Source organism: Brachyhypopomus gauderio, chromosome 16 (genome assembly GCF_052324685.1).
Source record: "Brachyhypopomus gauderio isolate BG-103 chromosome 16, BGAUD_0.2, whole genome shotgun sequence".
Taxonomy (NCBI): domain Eukaryota; kingdom Metazoa; phylum Chordata; class Actinopteri; order Gymnotiformes; family Hypopomidae; genus Brachyhypopomus; species Brachyhypopomus gauderio.
In genome coordinates, this window is record NC_135226.1 from 18,264,943 (window position 1) to 18,286,389 (window position 21,447).

General features: G+C 43.0%; 4 protein-coding genes across 15 annotated transcripts in view; all 4 read left to right on the forward strand.

Annotated features, from left to right (window-relative positions):
* Positions 1–2,859, forward strand: part of taok1a (TAO kinase 1a) — a 21,488-nt gene extending 18,629 nt beyond the window's left edge. For all 3 annotated transcript variants that reach the window (XM_076977060.1, XM_076977062.1, XM_076977061.1), the window contains exon 20: positions 1–2,859. This exon is cut by the window's left edge and continues 933 nt beyond it. The gene's annotated coding sequence lies outside the window, so the exon portion shown is untranslated.
* Positions 2,860–4,805: 1,946 nt separating this feature from the next.
* Positions 4,806–9,433, forward strand: tp53i13 (tumor protein p53 inducible protein 13). 8 transcript variants are annotated; one of them, XM_076977359.1, is made up of 10 exons: positions 4,806–5,126; positions 5,258–5,370; positions 5,507–5,621; positions 5,738–5,773; positions 6,019–6,077; positions 6,228–6,306; positions 6,639–6,767; positions 7,033–7,251; positions 7,398–8,019; positions 8,138–9,433. In XM_076977359.1, exons 2-10 carry the CDS (start codon positions 5,360–5,362, stop codon positions 8,251–8,253), a joined length of 1,386 nt encoding a protein of 461 aa, XP_076833474.1. In that variant the 5' UTR covers positions 4,806–5,126; positions 5,258–5,359; the 3' UTR covers positions 8,254–9,433. The 8 variants fall into 8 exon arrangements, with proteins under 8 accessions (XP_076833474.1, XP_076833472.1, XP_076833473.1 ...); XM_076977357.1 differs by having other exon boundaries at positions 5,507–5,578; XM_076977358.1 differs by having other exon boundaries at positions 4,806–5,370.
* Positions 8,254–15,344, forward strand: mmp20b (matrix metallopeptidase 20b (enamelysin)). Of its 3 annotated transcripts, none has more exons than XM_076977355.1 (11): positions 8,254–8,391; positions 11,195–11,512; positions 12,093–12,325; positions 12,430–12,578; positions 12,799–12,966; positions 13,092–13,250; positions 13,378–13,549; positions 13,745–13,878; positions 13,964–14,120; positions 14,195–14,298; positions 14,475–15,344. In XM_076977355.1, the coding sequence occupies exons 2-11, from the start codon at positions 11,372–11,374 to the stop codon at positions 14,573–14,575; spliced, it is 1,518 nt and encodes a 505-aa protein (XP_076833470.1). In that variant the 5' UTR covers positions 8,254–8,391; positions 11,195–11,371; the 3' UTR covers positions 14,576–15,344. The 3 variants fall into 3 exon arrangements, with proteins under 3 accessions (XP_076833470.1, XP_076833471.1, XP_076833469.1); XM_076977356.1 differs by having other exon boundaries at positions 8,268–8,391; positions 11,243–11,512; XM_076977354.1 differs by lacking the exon at positions 8,254–8,391 and having other exon boundaries at positions 9,577–11,512.
* A 269-nt stretch (positions 15,345–15,613) lies between these two features.
* mmp20a (matrix metallopeptidase 20a (enamelysin)) lies at positions 15,614–20,993 on the forward strand. The gene is made up of 10 exons (XM_076977365.1): positions 15,614–16,023; positions 16,477–16,718; positions 16,923–17,071; positions 17,247–17,378; positions 17,600–17,761; positions 17,852–17,963; positions 18,392–18,534; positions 18,681–18,837; positions 19,008–19,111; positions 19,202–20,993. Exons 1-10 carry the CDS (start codon positions 15,904–15,906, stop codon positions 19,300–19,302), a joined length of 1,422 nt encoding a protein of 473 aa, XP_076833480.1. The 5' UTR covers positions 15,614–15,903; the 3' UTR covers positions 19,303–20,993.
* Positions 20,994–21,447: the final 454 nt, after the last annotated feature.

Here is a 21,447-nt window from a genome sequence, read left to right on the forward strand (position 1 = left end):
AACCATAACGGATTTGTAGGTGTTCCCATATTCTAGCCAAACCCGAATGAGAGTCAGAGAGGCTGAAGTTCCCATAATGCTCCAGTACTACGATACCTGCTGTTCTCTCCCTGAAACAAGAGGACTGAATGTTAAGTTCCTCAACAGGAACACTGAGAAGTAGATCAAGACAGGACTTTTATTTTGTATTTTTTTTGCAGAGTATATAATATAGAGTTGAGAGTAGAAAAGTGTCACTAGTCTTCCCATGTGTTGGTTCTACCATTATGCATTCCACGCTGCCCGAAAGTTTGAATATAGTCGATAGCCATTTTAATAGATGGGATTTTAAGATTACTTTGTTGAACGTAGTCTGGATTAAACACTGCTTTTGACGCCAGTGATGGCCAAATTGCCTTTTTCCAGGTTCAGAATGCGGGATGTTTTGGCTGATTGGTTGACTTTGTTGTTTTTTTTTTTGTTTTGGTTTGTTTGTTTTGTTTTATGGCGTGTAATCTGTGAACATGCCACAGCTATTAGCGAAGCAAGAGGATTGTGTGGGAGTGTTGTTATCTTGAGCTTTTGTTTTTGCCATTGTTGTAGGAGGTTGTTGTTTTCCCTGCTTTCATGGGTCAGTGTTAGCAAACCAAAGTAACAGTTTCCCCCCAGTAGGTGGCGTGGAAGCTCTAGTCAAATACGAGCTGTAACTTTCAGTTATTCCTGAAGGTTAGAATTTTTGTCAAGCACCTTAGTTGTCAAAGAGGAGTTAAAACTATCGTCTGCATCGTTACACACATTTTCCATGCGTTTTATAAGATTGGTTTTATTAGTTAACCTAGAATGTTTTTGAACCTCGCCATTTAAATGATGTGTTTAGCCAAAGAGATCAGGTATGCTTTCAGAGTTCGGTCAGTGCCTTTTAAACACATGTATGTCATGAAAGTGCGCATACATGAATGGGTCTGAGTGTTTTAAAAAGTCCTCTAACAAAACTCTCCCTCTGGTTTCCACATTCATACCTCATTCATCTACAGAGTAGTCAGCAAGTTCATAAGAGGTATGGGAAATACATGCGTGTGTTACTGCATAGGATAACATGTGGGATGGGGAAACGGATTGTTTAGATGGGGGGGGGGGTGTGTCTGTATTTAGGTCAACATTTTCCCACCTTATTCTGACACATATGAGAGCACAGACTGGTTTGCGGTGCCTTCTTCATAAGCTGCCAAGCAGGAGCACTTTACAGAGTGTGAGTTGTTTTGAGCAAAGCACTCTGAGCCTGAATTACAAACACTGTCTTGAATAAGACTTTTTACTGCATTGTGTAAATTGTCTCTGGGGTGTGACAGGTGTGACGAGGTCGGAGTCGGTAAAGACTGGTAATGTCCATGTAGTGCTCAGTGCAGACACACCGTCGTCTACACCACCAGGTTCATGATACAGCAGTGGCCAAATACTTTATTTGAACAAGTCGGAACAAAAGAATGTAAGTTTATCAGGTCTATTTTTTTTTTTTGTCTTATTCATCATAATAAAAATTCTATCTTCATGATCTCTAAAATACAAACTAGGAAAATATCAATGAGAATGTAGTCATGAAATTGTGGTCTGCTTTTGAGATGAACGGAGTGGGTATAGTTTTTTCATTGGTTGTTTAGTTGCTATGGTCATGACGGCAGTGCAGATGGGCGTGTGTGCGTGGGAGGGGGCGTGTCCTCTCAGCAAAGAGCTACAACTGCACAGTTCATTTCATATCAGCGTGAGGCAAATTTTTTTTTAACCCCAAAAGGTAATCACCAAAAACGAAGAGAAATGCTGAGAGTATTGTTTGTTAAAAGCTTTTAATGTGAGCAAAGCACTTAAACAGAGTTCTGTCTTATACTGGCAGGGATTTTTAATTTTGACATCATCTGCGTTCCTTGTCCTGGCATCACCCATGGTGCCACAGACTGCCGTGGCTGGAACATAGGGTACACAAGTGTTTCTGGAGACCCTGTTACTCCGGAACACAGGGTACACGAGTGTTTCTGGAGACCCTGTTACTCCGGAACACAGGGTATACGAGTGTTTCTGGAGACCCTGTTACTTCGGAACACAGGGTACACAAGTGTTTCTGGAGACCCTGTTACGCCGGAACACAGGGCACACGAGTGTTTCTGGAGACCCTGTTACTCTGGAACACAGGGTACACAAGTGTTTCTGGAGACCCTGTTACGCCGGAACACAGGGCACACGAGTGTTTCTGGAGACCCTGTTACTCTGGAACACAGGGTACACGAGTGTTTCTGGAGACCCTGTTACTCCGGAACACAGGGTACACGAGTGTTTCTGGAGACCCTGTTACTTCGGAACACAGGGTACACGAGTGTTTCTGGATACCCTGTTACGCCGGAACACAGGGTACATGAGTGTTTCTGGAGACGCTGTTATTCTGGAACACAGGCTACACGAGTGTTTCTGGTGACCCTGTTACTCCGGAACACAGGGTACATGAGTGTTTCTGGAGACGCTGTTACTCTGGAACACAGGGTACATGAGTGTTTCTGGAGACGCTGTTACTCTGGAACACAGGCTACATGAGTCATCTTGCTAATAGCCCTGTTGCCTGTCCTTCTCTTCTTCTCTCCCTCTCTCTCTCTCTCACACACACACACATTCTCTCACATATCTGCTTTTCTGGCATTACACTGAACCAGGCTGATGGATGAGTGAATGCACTTCATTTACATCACTGTGACTGCAAAAGACTCGTTTGGAAGCAGTTACTGATTGGATTATGTTTTTTTAAATATACGTGTGAAACAGATTATGTATGGTTTTGTTTGTTTTGCTGTTGTGGACTTGTGAGTAAAGCATAATGCCCTATCACTCAAGACAAATGAGATGAGGCACTGGTGTGTTTGTCATTGTTCATGTTGTTTTCTTCAGATTTAAGAACGTCGGGTAATGCCCTAAACCCGTACTTACCAAAAGATTCACCCCCTCAAACAAAATGGCAAACATTTACTGAAACCAATACTTTGATACACCTTTCCCACGGATGAGTGTGGAGTGTTCGTATTGTACATTGCAATTTATATCGTAGTCCTCTAATTGAAAACCTTCCTATAGAATCCAAGATACTGAAAGAAATGAGATGTTGGATTAGGTTGTGCTAGTGGACACATGAGGGAACCATCGTCTTGGACTACAAGGACCGTGTTTACACTGCAGCTTGGCACATTGTCTTTCAGTGCGTCTGCACTCCCCAAACTCCCTGATTCACATCTTCTCTCATTTGTGTTTATGAACCTGTTCAAACGTACGTCTCAGAACTTTATGCTTCCGCTGCGTCCCTGAATAATCGTAAGGGCACCATCTGCAGAGAAGTGAAGATTATAGTAAAGGTGTGTGAGTTTAAACTTCCCCATTAGCTAAAGCTAAAATCCTGACAACGGGGTAGTTTACTGTTAGGAAGTAAATTAATATAGTTGCATCTAAAGTTTACCTACATGGTAAAACACTTTTAAGAATTTTTTTTTTTACCCCAGTTCAGTTATTGTTTACTGGGCATCTCTTCCAGCAACCTGGATAACGATGATTAATGGGGGAAATATTTTTTTTAACATTTGTCCTACTGACTGAGTTGACTGGGTGTGCTAGTAATACTGATTTAGCAGAAATACTGGTATGAAGTATAAACTTTTTTTGTTTTGTTTTCTGTTTTTCTGAAGTATTGGTGGTGCGGCCTCCGATATAAACACTGTGCCATCCCAGACCTGACAGGCCAGCCAATGCATTGTCTTCTGTTCAGAGAAAGCGGCAATGGTAATTTAACTGAACGTGAGTGATGGAGCAGACACTCGGCTCCCCAGTTTATAAGAAATTAAAGGGGGGGGGGGTTGGAAGAGTTTGGGTACATTTCTGTAAAGTCAGTATTCATTGTCTTCTGACTAAACATCACCACTACAATTCATATGTAACCTGTATCAAATTGTATAGATTGTGTAACATGTTATTGAATGTCTAAAAGATTATGGCTTGAGATTATATTAAAGTATTCATGAATCAGAAAAAAATCATATAGGGTTTAATGAACTATTTTGTGTGTACTGTATTGTGTTGACAGATAAATAATGGGGAGAGGAATGGCTGTAATAAAATAATTTTAGTATATTAGTTTGTTCAGCCTTTAATTGAGATTAAATCAGAAATTGTCAGACATTTAAATGGAGTTTTAGTGAAATGTACTTCATAGAGCAAACAAAGAAATACAAATTGTCCAAGTCAGAAATATTGATGACGGCCTTGTTTTGAAATACTCCATCCGCAGTGATGTCATCACTGTATGTGACTGCTGTGGTCGCCCCAAGATCTGCGACCCCTGACCTTTTAAACGTCTCATACATGTCCAATCAAGGTGGATTTTTTTTAATCGTTCCCCTTCTTCACTATTTTCTTTAACGTTCATATGAATGAAATCCGTTTCACTATTAGCATTTGGAAACTTCAATGTTTGATGCGAATCCATTTGAGCAAAACTTTGTTTTGTTGTTTTGGAGGTCTGGTTCTTAATACTACAATTATGAACAATTATAGCTAGGTATATATTATCTAGAAATGCTTTTTCTTCCCAAAACATTTCATCCCAAAACATTTAACAAGTATTTACACCCAAACCATTGAACGATGAAGTAAACAAATCGAGTGTCGTGGCCCTTTAAGAGCGCGTGGCCTTTAAGAGCGCGTGGCCCTTTAAGAGCGCAGCGCCGCGCCGCGGTCTGATCTACAGACCATGTGGCCGTGAGAGTTCGGTGAGGACATGATTTACAGATCGTCTTTGGTGTCACAGCAAAGCGTCGTTATTTATCAACGACGTAAAGATCGGACCTGCGGATCGGACATGTTGTGGGTCTGCAAGTTACGAAAACAATCATCAGAAGTATTAACGACGATGATCTCGCACGCCAGTCTACTTTACATTAGTTTAGGAGTCGCCATATGTGGTGTTCAAACAGTTTCACTTTAATCCTCGGTGCCCCCTCTGCGACCAGACGCATATATTTAATCTACGATCTAATCCGTGTAGTCCTAACGTATCATTATCTAGAGTAATATTATTTTGCAAAGCTGACCGGAGCATGGACTGTGGTGGACACCAAACCCAGGTGAGTCCCTGCGAGGTGAAGGAGAGACGAGAGACACACTGCAGGCCTTACAGCCAATGTGTTGGACCTGTAACTAAACTAAACTAAAGTAAACTCAACTAAACATGCATGAGACTGTCTTGGGTTTGTAGATCAGCCCACAGCCATGAGGCTCAAAGCAGCGACCCAGTCGTGTGTGTTCGTGTGTCTCTCCCTGGTGAACTGGTGTCCAACACGACCGAGTCACGCCTGCGATGATGCCAAGGTAGGACATTTCAACCTCCTTTTACCCACTCAAATACATGTGTTTGATACGAAGAGTCTTAATAGTCAATCTCCTGACAGTCTTGTGGCGTTGACTGTGCAGTTTTACGTCTCGTTACAATCACTGTTCAATATAGACGAAGTTGGAGACGGACCTGCTTCGGTCCGGTGAGCTCGCGTGTCCGGAGCCGCGGCCCCGTTCATCACCGGTACCGTTTTATTATTATACACGGTGGGGAGCACCGGAGTGAGGTGATCTGAAATAGGCCATTATTTACCGATATAGAACATGGAGAAAAGCCGAAGGTTTGGTCTGTGTGGACCTTGCCCTTTACTGGGACCTATTTGTTATCTCTCCCCCACTGCAGAGACTCCCCGATATTCCCACAAAACATCCCCTTCAGGTAAAAGTAAAACTCTAAAGCATTCATATACCTGCTGCCCAAATCAGTGGTTTTCCAGCTCACAAAGTACCCCCCCCCCCCTTTAATGGACTTTACAGTTGCTCATTGTGTTTTGCATCTAGTAACAACATGATTGATATCACACCACAAACTCTTTTGCTAAACACAGTGAAGCCAATTAAATTACGACGGGCCCCTGAATTCTGGCGTACAGCCTGAGCCTTTACTGGTATTTCTGTCCTCAGCCATCTGAGCACGTCTGCATGGATGTTCCCATCACGTACAACCACACCGTCCCCAGCAGGTAAGCCTTTGCTTTTGCTGTGTTATTTGAGTTATATATTCACTGGTGGGTTGTTGAATGCTTAATATCAGGTGTTATTTGGGAAGACAAGAGCCTGTGGAGTTATTCTCTAGATAATATAGTGTTCTGTTGTGTTGCTCGGTGAACCAGTGGGGTTCATAGACCTATAGGAGCAAAGAGTGGAGAATACCTGTACTGTCCCCCACAGCGCTGGCTGAACAACCTGAAGGTAACTCACCCCACACTTACCTTCTTCTCCAGTACACAACCATAGCTCCTCGTAGTCGCTTATAAACCAGACTGGACTGCCTGGTCTTACCTCACGAGCTTTGGAATAGAAATGAGTGCAGGTTTGTCTTATGTCAGATGTGTGCCAGTTCAAGTTGTGCTCGTGTTTTTATTTTATTTTTTTATTTGCTTGTTTGTTTGTTTTTTGTTTTTAACTGATCCAGTTTATAATGATAGAGAGGTTTCTTGTAGAAATTCTAAGACAAACATTAAAGAAAATGTGTTTCCCTGTATTCATGATTGTGAGGCTGTGATGAAATCCTCTCTCCACAGGAGGGCGCCATAGTGCTTCTTTATCACCCCTGCGTCTCAGCGGCCGCCCGCAGGACTCTGGCAGTGGTGGCTAACTCCTGCCTGCCCTACTACATCCTCACGGCCCATCCGCAGCTCAGCCAGCAGCGTGTGAGTGTCCTTCACCCCAGCAGTCTCCACATACTGCACCATCAGCTCCATCACCTCCATACAATCACGGAAGACGCTCCACTGACTCTTGCGTTTGTCGATAATAAAGTTTAATTTACGCATGGGAGAGATGTAAGCTAAGAGCAATATGATGATACTAGGTCAGTAATGCTGTAATAGTCTGTGTCTATGCACTATTCAATCTTTGGGGGGGGGGGGGGCTCTTCATGACCATGACTCCTTCTGTGTGGTTATTTCCTATAAGCCCTTTGCTGTGGTGTCCTGGGGTCGTACGCTAGAGATGTCCCACATCACCCCATCTGGACTTTGTGAGTGGTTGTTCACACTGTCAATCCTGAACCACACTAAGCGAACCCAAAGGCCAAACTACAGCCTGTATTTGATAAAGGCAGCGTCTGTGGACCGAGCCCTGCGTGCTACTGCAAAGCTCACTGTCCAGGGACCCGGCCCAGAGGTGCTGAAGGTGAAGGAGCAGCAAACACCTCGGTCTCCCAGAACAGCTCATATGCGTTTTAAAATAGGAAAGACTAAGTTCAAATGTTCACTTTGGTGTGTGTGTGTGTGTGTGTGTGTGTGTGTGTGTGTGTGTGTGTGTGTGTGTTCGTTCAGTCCGTGAGAGAGTGCTGCATGGATGTTCTGTCTGCGTACGAACACACAGCCGAGCAGTCGAGGAGAAGCAGAGCAGCCAACCAGGACGAAGTGAAACGTTCTCGAAGCCCCGCGCGTGACGTCTCGGAGGCCCAGAAGCCAAACGTGACACACTCACAACCGCTGGCTGTTACCCACGATGGCAACAAAAGGCCCACAGCCGGGCGTGTAGGGAGACCGGCGGAGGCGGGGACAGCCGTCACGGAGGGCGGAGCTCTGCTCCAGAACCACGTCAGAAACCAAGAGGAGCAGGCCAACCTGACTGGGAGCCCCGAGCCCCGGGCGGACGGGCAGGTCCACGGGGAGGCCACAGGGGAACGAAAGCGCCGCGTTAAGACTGACGTGCAGGAGCCCAGGGCCGCAGACGGCCAGGCCGGGACCACTCCAGCGGGAGAGAAGCCTCCGGCGGGGCAGAGGAGGCCCGGCCAGCACAGCGACGAGGCGGTGTGGGCGGCCGCCGCTCTGGGCTTCCTGTTGGTGCTCCTCACACTGTCTGTTCTGCACACGCGCCTGTATCGCCACTGGCGTGCGCCCGCCAGCCTGTACTGGCACGAGGCCCAGCAGGACTACGAAAGCGTGGCAGGTGTGTGCGTGTGGGACCCGTTTTACTAGACAAAGAAAGAAAACGGTATAATTACACCAACTGAATGGTTTAGACATGATTACAGTAGGGGGTAACAGCAGTGTGGTTGTTGTTGCAGACATCATTCGCAGGAGACTGAGGATGGTCGGCAGGAGGAAACGAAAACCCAGTCAGAGCAGAAGGCAGGAGTGCCCCCTGCTGCCCGACTCTGGTACTGACAGTGAGTCTGACTGACTCGCTGACCCCAGCCTGTGTCCACTGGCCCTGTACACCTTCCTGCTTCCATGCAGGAGGCCCTGAAGGATCCGTAAATCAACCAATCACAAGCTGCCGGACAGGTGCATTCAATCCACTCCAATGAGCCATAGATGTGTAGGTTCATTATGTTTCTGATTTGTTATGTAATTCCTTAAGGTTTAATTCATTATTGCTGAATACTGATAAGACATATCTTTTGTAATGGTATGTTTCTAGGTACAGGTAATTCTTGGGACATTTTAGAACATTTCCTGTCCTAAGTTGAAGGTAAAATTAGCAGGAAAAAAAGTTTTAATGTTTTTACCACAGGTATTTACTGTTATTAACTTATGTGTATGTATATATGACATATTTTATCCTTTTTCATGTTTTTCATAAGATGAACTTGAGGAAAATATGTATGTTTTCCTCAGGTTTAGCTTCTAAAAGCATGAAGAAAGAGGACCAGTGCATTCTGTTTTTTTTTCCTCTTTCTTTTCTGTAGGTTGTTTTAGCACTAGCTGAAGAACTATGTCTTGCTTCCAAAATATAGGTTTACTCTTTTTTTTTTTTTTTTTTTTTTTTTAAATACTGTCAGCTACGATGCACCTGGGAAGGGCTATTATTTATTTATTATAACCTGCCTAAAATACAAAGATATTTGGTAACAGCAGTTCTCAAAGGGCAGAAACATGTGAAGTGCTCTGAGCAGTGCCTTCGCACACAGACACTGTAGATGCGAATAATTCAGACAACTTCACAGTGAAATACGTGCCAACGTTAATCATTTTAAAGACACGTGCTAAATAAAATGCTGAATATTTGAACAAATTGTAGCATATCTGTAAATGCCAAAAGCTAGCGCTTTCAACAATCTGTAGCATGCCAAACATTTTAAAGGTTATATTTAAAAGGTACATGTCGTGGGAGGGCCACGATGATGTAAGGTGTTGAGTCACTTTTAAGAGCAACATGAGAGGATTGGTATTTAAGTTGTCAAGAAATCCTTGTGCATAAATTGGTAATCCTGTGTATGTTGACATAATTTAAAGACGACTTCCATTATAATTACTTTTCACCTGGTTTTAAGATATGGGTCACGTTACTGACTTATAAATGTTGCTATGAAAAACACACACACTGCTGAGGGGATAATAAATACACTCTTGCTACTGTGCATAGTGGCATTTGTGTTGTTTTTCATCGGGGTGTGGGGAGGGTTATATTTGTGCGTTTCCCGTTATTTGCTCTCTATCATTTATGTTAATTCTGCATCTTTAAAACACAGTCACGGTCCTCTGAAGGTGACACTCAACACCGTGGCGTGCAAGTAGGTGCGTCCGTGGTGACCCGTTTACCACATCACCCGCAATCCGCCCCAAACAAACAAGGCGCAGAACCCTCGCGCTAATCCCTGCCTGCTTATGCAAGTTGGTGAGCGCATGTGGGCTCATGTACAGGGGGGGAAAGGTGTTTGTCAGATGCCATATCGTGTTGTGCAATGGAAGAAAGATCATATATGCGGTGCCATTTTGGATGATTGGCCTGGGGTTATACATTGTGAAAGCATAGGGGTAAATAAGACCCAGATGAGCAACAGGGACGTTAGTCGCTGCGGTGTTTGTCCGTTTGTGGTAAGTTGCAGCACAGGGTCGTTTGTGAAGGATGTTAGTAATCTTTGGACATGAGGGCACTGTGTGCAGCTGGTTCGGTTTAAAGTTCGAGCTGTGTTCAAACAGGTGACTAGAAGGGGAAAAATAACGACCCTTCTGCTCTCTCTGAGGGACTGTATACAATTACATAAGCTCTAGTTTCACTTTGCTCAAAGCCACTCTGGCAAACTTTTAGCATGTGTGCAAGCATCAGTTTCTTTCAACAGGCAAATGATTCTGTTCATTTTTGTGTTAGCTAGTTGTTAGTACTTCACAAATATATATGGACATGCTGAATTTTGTATCGAGGCGTTATGTAAAGCATATTTATTGAGGACAGCGGTAGGTTTTATCAAATATATAGGCCTATATATATTTGCTACTTTGACAAAGTTTTAGTTTGAGGAAGGCAAGCCCATCATTACATTTAAATGTTCATTTCATCGTTGCTTTAGTTATCGTTCTTTGCACATGCTTAGAGTAAGAACCGATTTAATAATTTAAACATTATGTTCTAAAACCATCTCATAATCATCAAAAATATGAAACCATCCATCACTAACAAAAATAAATTCAAAGACTGCAACTATGCACGTTTTAATAAGTAGTTATGTAGCCTACTTGTAATGACAAATTATTTTTGAAAGAATTAAGTGTCCTTTTCTTAAAAAAAAAAACTCATCCATAAAATACTATGCACATGTTTAACCAACAAGCAAAATAGTTTATTGATATTTATTTTTCATTTATAAACGTACATTTATAAACATTTCGTCTTGTATATTTAATTTAAACCAGGAATTTAATGAGTTTATTCTAAGAAACACGGATATTAGCACAGTAGCATCCTACTAGATCTGGAACTTTCTTGAACATCTTTACATGTTTCTCTGTTAACAGAAAGTGCTTCCCAGTTCCTCTAATTTCATTCATTTCATTTCTACCCTGCAAGTTCTGATAGCAATTTACCAAAAGTTTGGAGTTGAATAAAACGGGCAGCCGCAAAGCTGAGTGTGTTCAGGAAACGAACATTAAAACTATGAAAAACCCTAGACATGCAAATTATACATTTATTTACACTAATGGTCACGCTGAAAAGAAAAACGGTGGGAAAGACACAATTACTACACTCCTGGCTTAAGTGAAAGAAGATAGCTGGTTCTTTAACCCTTTAATAGTTTTTTTGTGACCAAAGAAATGTGAGATTTGAAGCTAAAGACAGTGTGGCTTTGTAATATAGCCACTAATTGCCGAAGTACATTACCTTAATGTGTATAATGTGATAGGTTTCCACAGTATCCCTCTCTCTGGTGACCTCCCTGAACCACTCCCAGTAGCGCCAGGCTCTTGCTGCTGATTGAGTCATAACAACATGTTCAAACCATTCCGGGCTGCCCACGTCTCCCACCGGCGGGTCTGCTCCTCTGGCCGCTCTCGGTGGCTCTGTGCGGGCGGGCTGACGGATGGAGCTGTCGTTTGGCATCGCGTGTGCTGCTGGTCTCCTGGTTCTGTCGTGTGTCTCGGCCCCGCCGCCACGGTTCGAGGGGAAGCGCACAGCAGCCCTGCGGGATGGGAACCCCGCGCCGGACCTGACGCTCGCAGCCGTGAGTGCCGCCTCTCTCCTTACTTGCGCCCAGCACCAACTTTTCTGACATCGCAGCAGTTTTGGCTGTTTGGAGATGCAACACAAGATGATTGTTGTACACTGAATGATGTACTTATAGTTGTTTCACCTGTGTTCTTGTCTTGTATCGTCCTTCATGGCATCCTTCCTTTGCAATAATGCAAAAAAGCAACAATTATAGGCTATTATGCATTTATATATATATATATATATATATATATATATATATATATATATATATATATATATATATATAAACAAAAGGAACGAACAGAACGAACAGATCGTCTTGCATCAAGTCAAATGTAGAATAATCTTGCAGCTGCTTGTTTATGAGACTCCTCATGTTGAATACAGCGATGATTAATGCGGGTAGTTCCAAGAAAACACGACTCTCTCTGCCTGTCTTTCACAGGTAGAGCTCGCCGCTGACACTGTTTAAATTTCCATCATTAACACTGGTCCAAGTGAACCGAATAGACGACAGTCATGCAGGCTTTCACTTTAGCTTTATTCACTTTATTACTTTCTCTCTCTCTCTCTCTCTCTCTCTCCCCCAGAATTACCTAAGACACTTCTACGGTTCTCGGGAAGCGGTTCAAACAGGCCGGCGGAAGAGGAGTCTCTCCTCCAAACTGAAAGACATGCAAAGCTTTTTTGGCCTCGATCAGTCTGGCGTCCTGGACTCCGGCACGCTGGCTGTAATGAAGACACCCAGGTGTGGCGTTCCTGACGTACAAGACTACATCCATAACCAAGGCAACAGGTGGACGAAAAATGTCATCACTTACAGGTAACGAACTTTAGTAGAATATATGAGCTGCAAGTTTTTGCTAACTGGTCGTGTTATGTTATCTGCCTGACATCTTACCTACACGACTTTTATTAATATTTCAGTGTTGGGAAGTATACCAGTGACTTACCCACAAGCACAGTAGACTCTGTCATTGCATCTGCTCTGGACCTGTGGGCTAAAGTCAGTTCTTTAAGGTTCACCAGATCGCTCTCTCAGCAGGCAGACATCATGGTTGAGTTTGGCTCCAATGGTAAGATGCTCCACAGCCTTCTGATAAAGTCTAAATACAAACAAACTCAACTTGATGTTATAGGAACGTCTACAAACTATCAATTGATGATCATTTTGGATTTGGCTGTGGTGTGGTCTCTCAACATTTCACTGTAAACAATTGGCTCCAGCTACACATGTTAGTGCAGACATCTTATCACTGCAGGTTTCTGTGTGACTGTGACTTCCTATTACACTAGAACATGGGGACGCCTTCCCCTTTGACGGACCCAAAGGCACCCTGGCCCATGCCTTTGACCCTGGAGAGGGCATTGGAGGGGACGTCCACTTTGACGAGGATGAACTTTGGACAGCTGGTTTCAACGGCAGTGCATCCGAATGCCAGACCGAGAGTACCTCACATCAAAGTCAGGCGTGCAATTTTACATCTGCACAGAAGAACTTGAGCTGGGAGAGAGAACAATGTCTTATTGCGAGGTGTTTTTTGACAGTGACGTAGTGTTTCCTGTAACACCTCTCTCTCCCTCTCCAGGGTTTAACCTGTATCTAGTTGCAGCACACGAGTTTGGCCACGCCTTGGGTTTAAGGCATTCTCAAAACCCAGAGTCCCTCATGTATCCCACATACAGAGCTCGGAAAACACACAACCTGCTTTCCAGTGAAGATATTATGAACATCAATGCAATATATGGTATGAATTGATTCACACCTCACAACCTCCACAGCGGCGTCTATAAATTTCCATAAATGAAAACATCATTGAAATATTGATTTGTTCTACTAGAGAGATCATGAGTAATGTTCTGCACACTCCCCAGAACCCGGTGTTAAAAGGCCTCATTACTACCCGAGGCTTGGTTGGAGTTACCCCTTCAAACCTTGGTACACCGCCTCATACTTCCCTATGGCAGTGAAAGATAAATGCAGTCCTGGCCTGTCTTTTGATTCTGTTACTACGGTGGGGGAGGCCATCTTCTTCTTCAAGGGAGGGTAAGTCATGCGTATTTATTTGGAGCAGAGGACGTAAGCACTCAAAGATCTTCGTCCCCTCGTTGATGGAGCATGTTCTGATGCTGTGAATGACCAAGAAACAGGGTTCTGTATGTCCAGGGTGCCATCCTCAATCCTGAAGTCGTATTTCGTTGCTGGTTAATCTAAAATTCTTCTTCTCCTCCACCTGTTAAGGTATTTATGGATCAAGCATAATAACAAAAATGATGTGAAGGAGGGTCCTATCTCCAACTTCATGCCCAAAATCAGTTCAAAGATCGATGCTGCTTATTGGGTTTCTCAGCGCGCCACAGCCTACCTGATCAGTGGTACGGCCCCCCGCCGAGGCTTGTGGGTAACGATCACGTACACGACACAAAAACGACGACCGAACGTCCTGCTTTTTCCTCGCAGGGAGCAGTTACTGGACCATGAAGGGCTCTCGGGTGAAGGGCAGAGATAGGAACATCAGAAGCTTTGGGTTCCCGGCCTGGGTGGAGCAGGTGGACGCGGCGGTACACCTCCACCGGACGGTTCACACCTTGTTCTTCACCCAGCACCTGTACTGGAAGTAAGCTGTGGGTGTGTGGCGGCCGGCCACCTTCGTATACACACCGTGTTTATTCCGAGTGTGTATTTCCACAGATACAATGAACAGCAGAAGGTGATGGAGGACTCTTATCCGCGCAACATCTCTGATGATTTCCCCGGCATTAACAAGCCCATTAGTGCAGCTGTTTATAAACAAGGTAGATGTGCGGCGTGGGTGTGTTATTGTGATTCATTCTGATAGATTAATTATGTGTCATTCAGTTCTGGGCACTTGAATACAATACCTCATGATTTTCAATTATGTGTATGCTGTGTTTATTTCATACAGTTCAGTTTCATGTTCTTATTCTAATTTCTTTTCTTTTTTTTTCAGGTTTTCTTCATTTCTTTCTTGGAGCCGATGTGTGCAAATATGATATTAAACGTAAGAAGGTTGTTGGAGTTAGCAAAGCAAATTCTTGGCTTGGATGTTAAGGGAGTTCTTCAAAAACACATTTTATAGCATTGCACACTGTACACGGTATACATACGTCAGCCCCAAGTAACATACGCCATGTCTATAACAGCAGATAGTCTGTATAACACTCTCCATGTACTAGAGACTATAGAGTCTGTATAAAAAAATGAGTAGAGACTGTATTAAAATGTGCAAAAATCACTATATCAGAGTCTATAATGAATTTGTCATGCAGTGTTATTGTGCACATATTTTGGTTTGGTAAACAAGAGTATGGGAAACAGAAGTGAAAGACTAAATGAGAAACGTGTGTGTGTGTGTGTGTGTGTGTGTGTGTGTGTCTGTGTGAGAGAGAGAGAGCATGTGTCTAAGGATGTGTACATACTAGTTTGTACAAACCTGTGTGGTGAGAATGTCAAAAATGGTTCCACAGGCATGATAAAGGCATAGAGGTATAAAAAGAGTTAACAAAATTGTATACCAAGAACATCAATAATTCATAGTAGCTTTTTAAAGTGCATTAAAATATCAGATATGTAAAATGTGCATTATAATTGCATGTTTAAATAAAACAAAAGCAGATGCTGTTAAATATCAGTGTTAATGAGTCATAACAGCAGAAGGATGTTTAAATGTTTACGAATTCCATGTGTGGTTGCGAGTAAATACAGATCGTATCTGGCCCTCTTTTGAAGCGCTCGGGCTGTAAGGTATTTAGATGAGAATCTTCTTAAAACGTTCAACCTCGTTTCTTGTATCCAAAGTAAACAATAAAGTTACGTAAATATCATAAACTGTCAAAGACTGTTTTGCTCTGCACAGACAACAGATTCTTTTGTTTCTGATCTACGTGTAATACAAATTGGACTAAACTAAATTTAACACAGAATTTGGTGGTGGGGGGGGGGATTCTCATACCAACACCAACTAGAAAACGTATGAAAATCAGTGAAGAATAAATAATACAGCTCAAACAGATATACAGATATTAAACATCACCAGCAGTTGAGCTTTTAGACTTAATTTGAATTATTGTTCAAAATGCTTGTATAAAAAATAAAAAAAATTATAAAATGCTTCTTAAATTAATTACATTTGTGATCCAGGCAGCCAAGTTCATCAGAAGTGCATGCAAGTCTTAAACCATGCTGGCGGAGAGCAGAAAGATGAATCAACATCTCAGCAAGTTAAAACAAAGCATGATCTCCTCTGAGCTCTGACATTAGCGCTGTATTAGCTGACCGTAGCCACAAAGTCATGTGATCTCACTCTCCTGTCTTCTATAAAGCCATAGGCAGCAGGGACGAGAAGGTGTTGGTGCTGAAGGTCTTGGTGGTGTGTTAAAATGGGGTGTCCCTGGCCTTACGTCTCTCTGCTGAGTTGGGTAGTAATTGTGGATGGAGTTTGGAGCTCACCCATCCCCCCAGAATCCACACCTAGCTCAGAGGACGTCCAGCATGCAGAGGTTTGTCCTGGAGAGTTCATTGCTTTTAAAATAAGGTGTATGTTTTCATGTGCTAAGTTTTGTCTTAGACGGTTATCAAAGGTGTGATTTTTCAAAAGCTGAACTGCTGAAACGTAGTATGATGAAGTGATCTTTACAGTGACACAAAGAATAAACAAACGGATGTAAAGAATAAGACCGCAAAACTAGTTTTACTAGTTTACATACATTATAATGTTCCATTTCATAAAAATGTGATCTAGTCCTCTTTCTCATGTGATCTCAGAGGCGGTATCATCTTCTACTGTAACGCAGAGCGTTATTCAGTTAAACAAATACATTGTATGAACTATGGATTAGTAGAGCATAACTTAGCAATCCATTAACTAAACTCAATCTTTTACTCACTTCACCACTTGTCTGAACGTTTCACTCATGACTGAAGTCAAACCAGCTCACTCACCTGTTTGGCAGGTGTACTTAAAACAGTTCTATCAGCTGGAGCCGAGTCCACGTCCCTGCTGGAAAAGACACTCCGACGCCACGCAAACCAAACTGAAAGAAATGCAGCGTTTCTTTGGGATAGCGCAGAGTGGTGGTCTGGACCCTCACACCCTCGCCGTCATGAAGGCAGGCAGATGTGGCGTGCCCGACGTGGAGAACTTCAGCATCCACCCAGGACGACCCAGATGGGAGAACAACACCATCACCTACTGGTTCCACATTTCATCTCGTGCATTAAGCAAACGCCATCGTTCATGTGCTTCATTTCACTGGAAATGAAGTTTTGTGTTTTTTGTCTTGACGCCTGTTTGTGGGAAGCATGTTTTTGACGTTTGTACGTGTCTGGTCAGATGACGACAGAGTGGATTTCGGAGCGCTCCTCTTTGATTCCCAGGTTGCTAAATGTGTTTGTGCAGGGTTGAGAACTACACCCCTGATCTCAGGATGGAGGAGGTGGAGACCGCACTACAGTTGGCATTTCAGTTATGGAGTGATGCAACTCCTCTGAACTTCATCAGAGTGAACCACAGCGCTGCAGATATCATTATGTCCTTCAGTACAAAGGGTATATTCCTGTTATAACAACACATACTACATATAACTTAAAATAAATGTGTCAGGCAATTTTAGAAATTGAATTGATTTCTTTCACTCTCTGTATCATGGAAAATCTTGCCAAAACTCTGTATGTCAGTATGATGGAAACGCATTTTATATATGGATGATCTCTTGTTCTGAAGACCATGGAGATTTCTTCCCCTTTGACGGGCCGAGGGGGGTTCTGGCACACGCCTTCCAGCCCGGAGGTGGGGTGGGAGGGGACGTGCACTTCGACGATGACGAGCTCTGGACAGTGGACAGCGGCCAGTCAGGTGGAGCACGTATAATAACTCCCTTCACATGATCTTAGATCAGGGATGCCCCCCTATTGTCCCGGGGCGCCTGTTTGTCTAATAGGTTAAGTCAAGATGGAACGTGTGTGTGTGTGTGTGTGTGTGTGTGTGTGTGTGTGTGTGTGCATGATGTTCAATGCTGGTATTGTTGGTTCCCTGTTGACTTACCAATACTGATGGTTGTTTCGATGCTGCTACAGGTTACGACCTGTTCACGGTGGCTGCCCATGAGCTCGGTCATTCCCTGGGCCTGTCGCACTCCAAAGACCCCGATGCTCTTATGTACCCTAAATACAAAACACTCCACCCTGCCAGGAACGTCCTGCCGCGGGACGACACCCTGGGCATCCAGGCCCTGTATGGTGAGAGCCGGTGACCATATTCATATTCTTCATGTTGCTGAAGATTTGTAAATCCAGCAAACCATTATATCGGCTGTTGTTTTCAAAAAGGAAGGAACACAAGAACACAGGACGCACTCTTGGTCCCTGAAAAGTGTCGCCCCGATCTTTCATTTGACGCTGTGACGGTGGTCGGACATGAAATACTTTTCTTCAAAGACAGGTATGTTTTGCAGGCATCATATGTCCACTGTGCAGAGAATATACTGTAATTCCTACAGTTCTGTCACGGCTCAGATTCTTAGTAGTAGTTGATTAGTAAACAATAACAAAAAACAGCAGAACTACAGTGTGTATATATATATATATGGACACTTCATTAGGAAAACCTGCTTACTACTGTCACCTGCTGCTCCATAATGTGAATAAAGGAGCTATAATGAAAAGTGGTCGTGGTCCAAAGGTTGACTGGCCGATGAGCCTGACGGGAAGCCTGTCTAAGGTACCTGGATGTCACAGCAGTTGGGGACAGACGTGGTGTGGCCAGCGTCTCAGACGTCAGCTGCCCCGAGGTGTTCGAGCTCAGCGGACCTCGGCCTGCTGTGACTGCTACGGCGTGTGGTGATGTGTGCTTGATTCTGTCTTGTTTAGATACTTGTGGGTGAGAAAAACATGGAGCTCGTATCGGAACAAGCTGGACGAGGGGCCTCTGAGCTCGTCTCTCCCCGGCCTCGCATCACCTGTGGACGCAGCCTACGGTCTTCCAGCAAGGGGCGTGGCTTATATCTTTACAGGTACATCACAGTCTGCCACAGTGGGCAAAATCCATATAATCGCTTCAAAGGTTTCAAAACTGGAGACGCTATCCAAAACGTACTTCAAAATGTTTACCCGCTAAGATGCATATTTATCCCATACTGCTGGTTCCTGTCTTTATTAGGTCCCAGATATTGGGTGGTTCATCGGTCAGGGGTGAGAAGTTATTATGGCTCCATCTATGAATATGGCTTCCCTCTGACAGTGAAGAGCGTTGAAGCCGCAGTTCACATCAGCGAATACGGGAAGACATATTTCTTCCCTGAAGATGTGTATTACAGGTGCTGTATTCCTGCACATGATGCTGGGAAGGAAACTCTCCCAGCAAACCACTTTGGTCTATTAAAACGGCACTTCAAATCTCTTTTGGAATGACAGTTCTTACCTTTTTTTTGTCATTCATCTCATAAATGGTAAAAGAAAAATGGCAAAATGTTTAATGCTGTTGTAGATTTGATGAAACAGCCAGATTAATGGATCCTGGCTTCCCAAGGCAGATCCACGCTGACTGGCCCGGCACTGTGGGAAGAATCAACGCTGCCTTTGAACTAAGGGGTTGGTGCAGGTCCCGTTTCACACAGATTCGAGATCTTTTTCCATAGCATGATTTCATCAGGAGGATTTGACCATGTGTTCACCCCACAGGCGCCGTGCACCTCTTCAGTGGATCAAAGTCCTTCACCTTCAGTCCCTGGCAGGGACGCGTCCTGCACACATCGAACGCCAACACTTGGCTCGGCTGCTGAGCACAGGACAGAAAGGGCGAAGGAACAGCAGGAAGTGTGTTTGTGTTCCGTTTTCCTATACAAATCTGAAAAAATCAGGATTAATGTTAGCCTGTGATGGATATCAGCACTTGTGTTGAAGAACTTTTCTACTTTATGTTCAAAGAAATCCATGTTGATGAACCTCAGCACGAGGAAATTATGATTTTGCCGTGCTCATCAACTTCTGTCACACCTGAAGCTCACCGTTGAAAGCTGAACTTCTGTGTGTTCAGATGTATGCTGTAAATACTGTATATTGTTTACATTGTAAATAAGGCAAAGCAAAGCAAGTTTATTTATATAGCACCTTTCATACACACTGGCAATTCAAAGTGCTTTACACAAGAAAAGAAAGAAGATTATTACGTCCTTGGGAAGGTGTTGCCCATACATAAAAGTTAAAAACAATATTTTAAAGGAAATCAAATAGAAATTAAAATGCTTACAATATAAAAATAAAAGATAAAAGGATTAAAAGAAAAAAGAATTAAAGAAGATAGTAATAAAAAGCAATAAAACTGGAAACAGAGAAAATAAATAAGAAAATAAGAATAAGTAAAAGATAAATAAAATAATTAAAATAGGCTACGTTTACTGTACCTACACTAACCAAAAGCCAGTTCAAATAAATACGTTTTTACATTGGATTTTAAAATATCTAACGGTATCTAATCTAAATATCTAATATCTAATCTAAAATATCTAGCTCTTCTAGTATCTCCCGACAGCTGGTTGCATTTAGAAACAGCATAGCCTAATAGCTAAATCCTGCCTCTCCATGCTTAGTTCAAATGCAAAAAGCAGGTATGTTTAGCCACCACGTGGCCCGAGTAGTCAGTCAAACGTGCTTTTTGAAAAAAAAAAACAATGAAAGCTGAAAACACATCACCGTAAGTCACACGTTTTCACCTTATTCTCACCAAACACTGTACGTCTGTCAGGACTACGGCTGCTAGGTCAATGTAATCATCAGATTTGAAGAATACCTTGAGACGATCGAGCCCTTTTTGTCGTAGTAACAAAAACAGCATCGACGTCATGACAGCATCACGATGTGGGGTCTCAGTCTCTTGAGATTTACTGGGCGACACCAATAAAAAACGTAGAGTCACACTGGTCAGATTTATCTTCAGCATGAAAGGTTCAAGATTTGTCCAATTCAATTACTGGTAGCTTTTATTTAATATTTAATTACACTGGTTTTCATTCATTTCAAGTTAATTTGATTTCATTCAATTAGAATCCTGTTTTTCTCCTCACATTGTTTCATGTATTTTAATTTTTTTTTGTTTTAATTTCTGTATTTCTTTTGTATTTGACCAAATTTCTAGTGTTTTGTACAATTCCATTAGCAGTACTATACAACCTGTTCAGTGAGTGAAAATGTCCTCCAAGTGTTCAATCTACAGTGGCCAAACGTCTAATGTGATGCTGTAAATTCTGCACTTACCTTCTGCCTCTACCAGGTGGTCACGTTTGATGGGGCAGGAGGTTCCTACGCCTACACTGAACTATACACTGGATCTTTTTACCCTATTTTAGTTTTAATTGTGAATGAGTGGTGCCGAAACCACGTCCCGTTCTGCACAGAGTACACATGACGCAGGTATTCACTCTGTTCTGTTTACATGTTAACGGAGAGAAACTCTGGCGTGAAATACAACTCACAAATAAACCCCGTTAATTTAAAGTATACAAATATTTTTGGCGGGAATAACCTTTTCTGGGAAGCTACTAGTTAGTCCCTGACGAAGATAATTTTCTCTCTGAGCACATGCTGTGATTCTTAGTTTTGTCCGTTCAGGTTCAGCTTGCACGACATTCTGTTTTCTTACATTTTGTGGAAAATGTTAGTTTTGCAACACATTAAATATCCACGATGGAGTTTTGTGTAATCCCTGAGCGGATGGCGAACGACCCGTCCCTCTGGTCAGTTCCAGAATGAGGCTTGGCCTCAAGCGTGGAATGATTTAGGTGTACACAAGTGTCCAGTTGCTCCCCCATCACCACCGAGTCGTCTAAGTGAGCAGCGGCTACAGGCAGACGCTTAAAATAAATAAAATAGAAGTCATACTTTCATCACCAGGTTCTATTACTACAGTTCTCATGTTGACAGTACACTCC

Excerpts from the sequence above, each read along its gene's own strand:
- tp53i13 (XM_076977357.1), top strand. The coding sequence starts at position 5,272 with ATGAGGCTCAAAGCAGCGACCCAGTCGTGTGTGTTCGTGTGTCTCTCC. Across the intron at positions 5,371-5,506 it reads ACGCCTGCGATGATGCCAAG|ACGAAGTTGGAGACGGACCT; the intron begins GTAGGACATTTC and ends TGTTCAATATAG. Across the intron at positions 8,020-8,137 it reads GGACTACGAAAGCGTGGCAG|ACATCATTCGCAGGAGACTG; the intron begins GTGTGTGCGTGT and ends TTGTTGTTGCAG.
- mmp20a (XM_076977365.1), top strand. The coding sequence starts at position 15,904 with ATGGGGTGTCCCTGGCCTTACGTCTCTCTGCTGAGTTGGGTAGTAATT. Across the intron at positions 16,024-16,476 it reads AGGACGTCCAGCATGCAGAG|GTGTACTTAAAACAGTTCTA; the intron begins GTTTGTCCTGGA and ends CCTGTTTGGCAG. Across the intron at positions 17,072-17,246 it reads TATGTCCTTCAGTACAAAGG|ACCATGGAGATTTCTTCCCC; the intron begins GTATATTCCTGT and ends CTTGTTCTGAAG.
- mmp20b (XM_076977355.1), top strand. The coding sequence starts at position 11,372 with ATGGAGCTGTCGTTTGGCATCGCGTGTGCTGCTGGTCTCCTGGTTCTG. Across the intron at positions 12,967-13,091 it reads CGAGAGTACCTCACATCAAA|GGTTTAACCTGTATCTAGTT; the intron begins GTCAGGCGTGCA and ends CTCCCTCTCCAG. Across the intron at positions 14,299-14,474 it reads TGCAGCTGTTTATAAACAAG|GTTTTCTTCATTTCTTTCTT; the intron begins GTAGATGTGCGG and ends TTTTTTTTTCAG.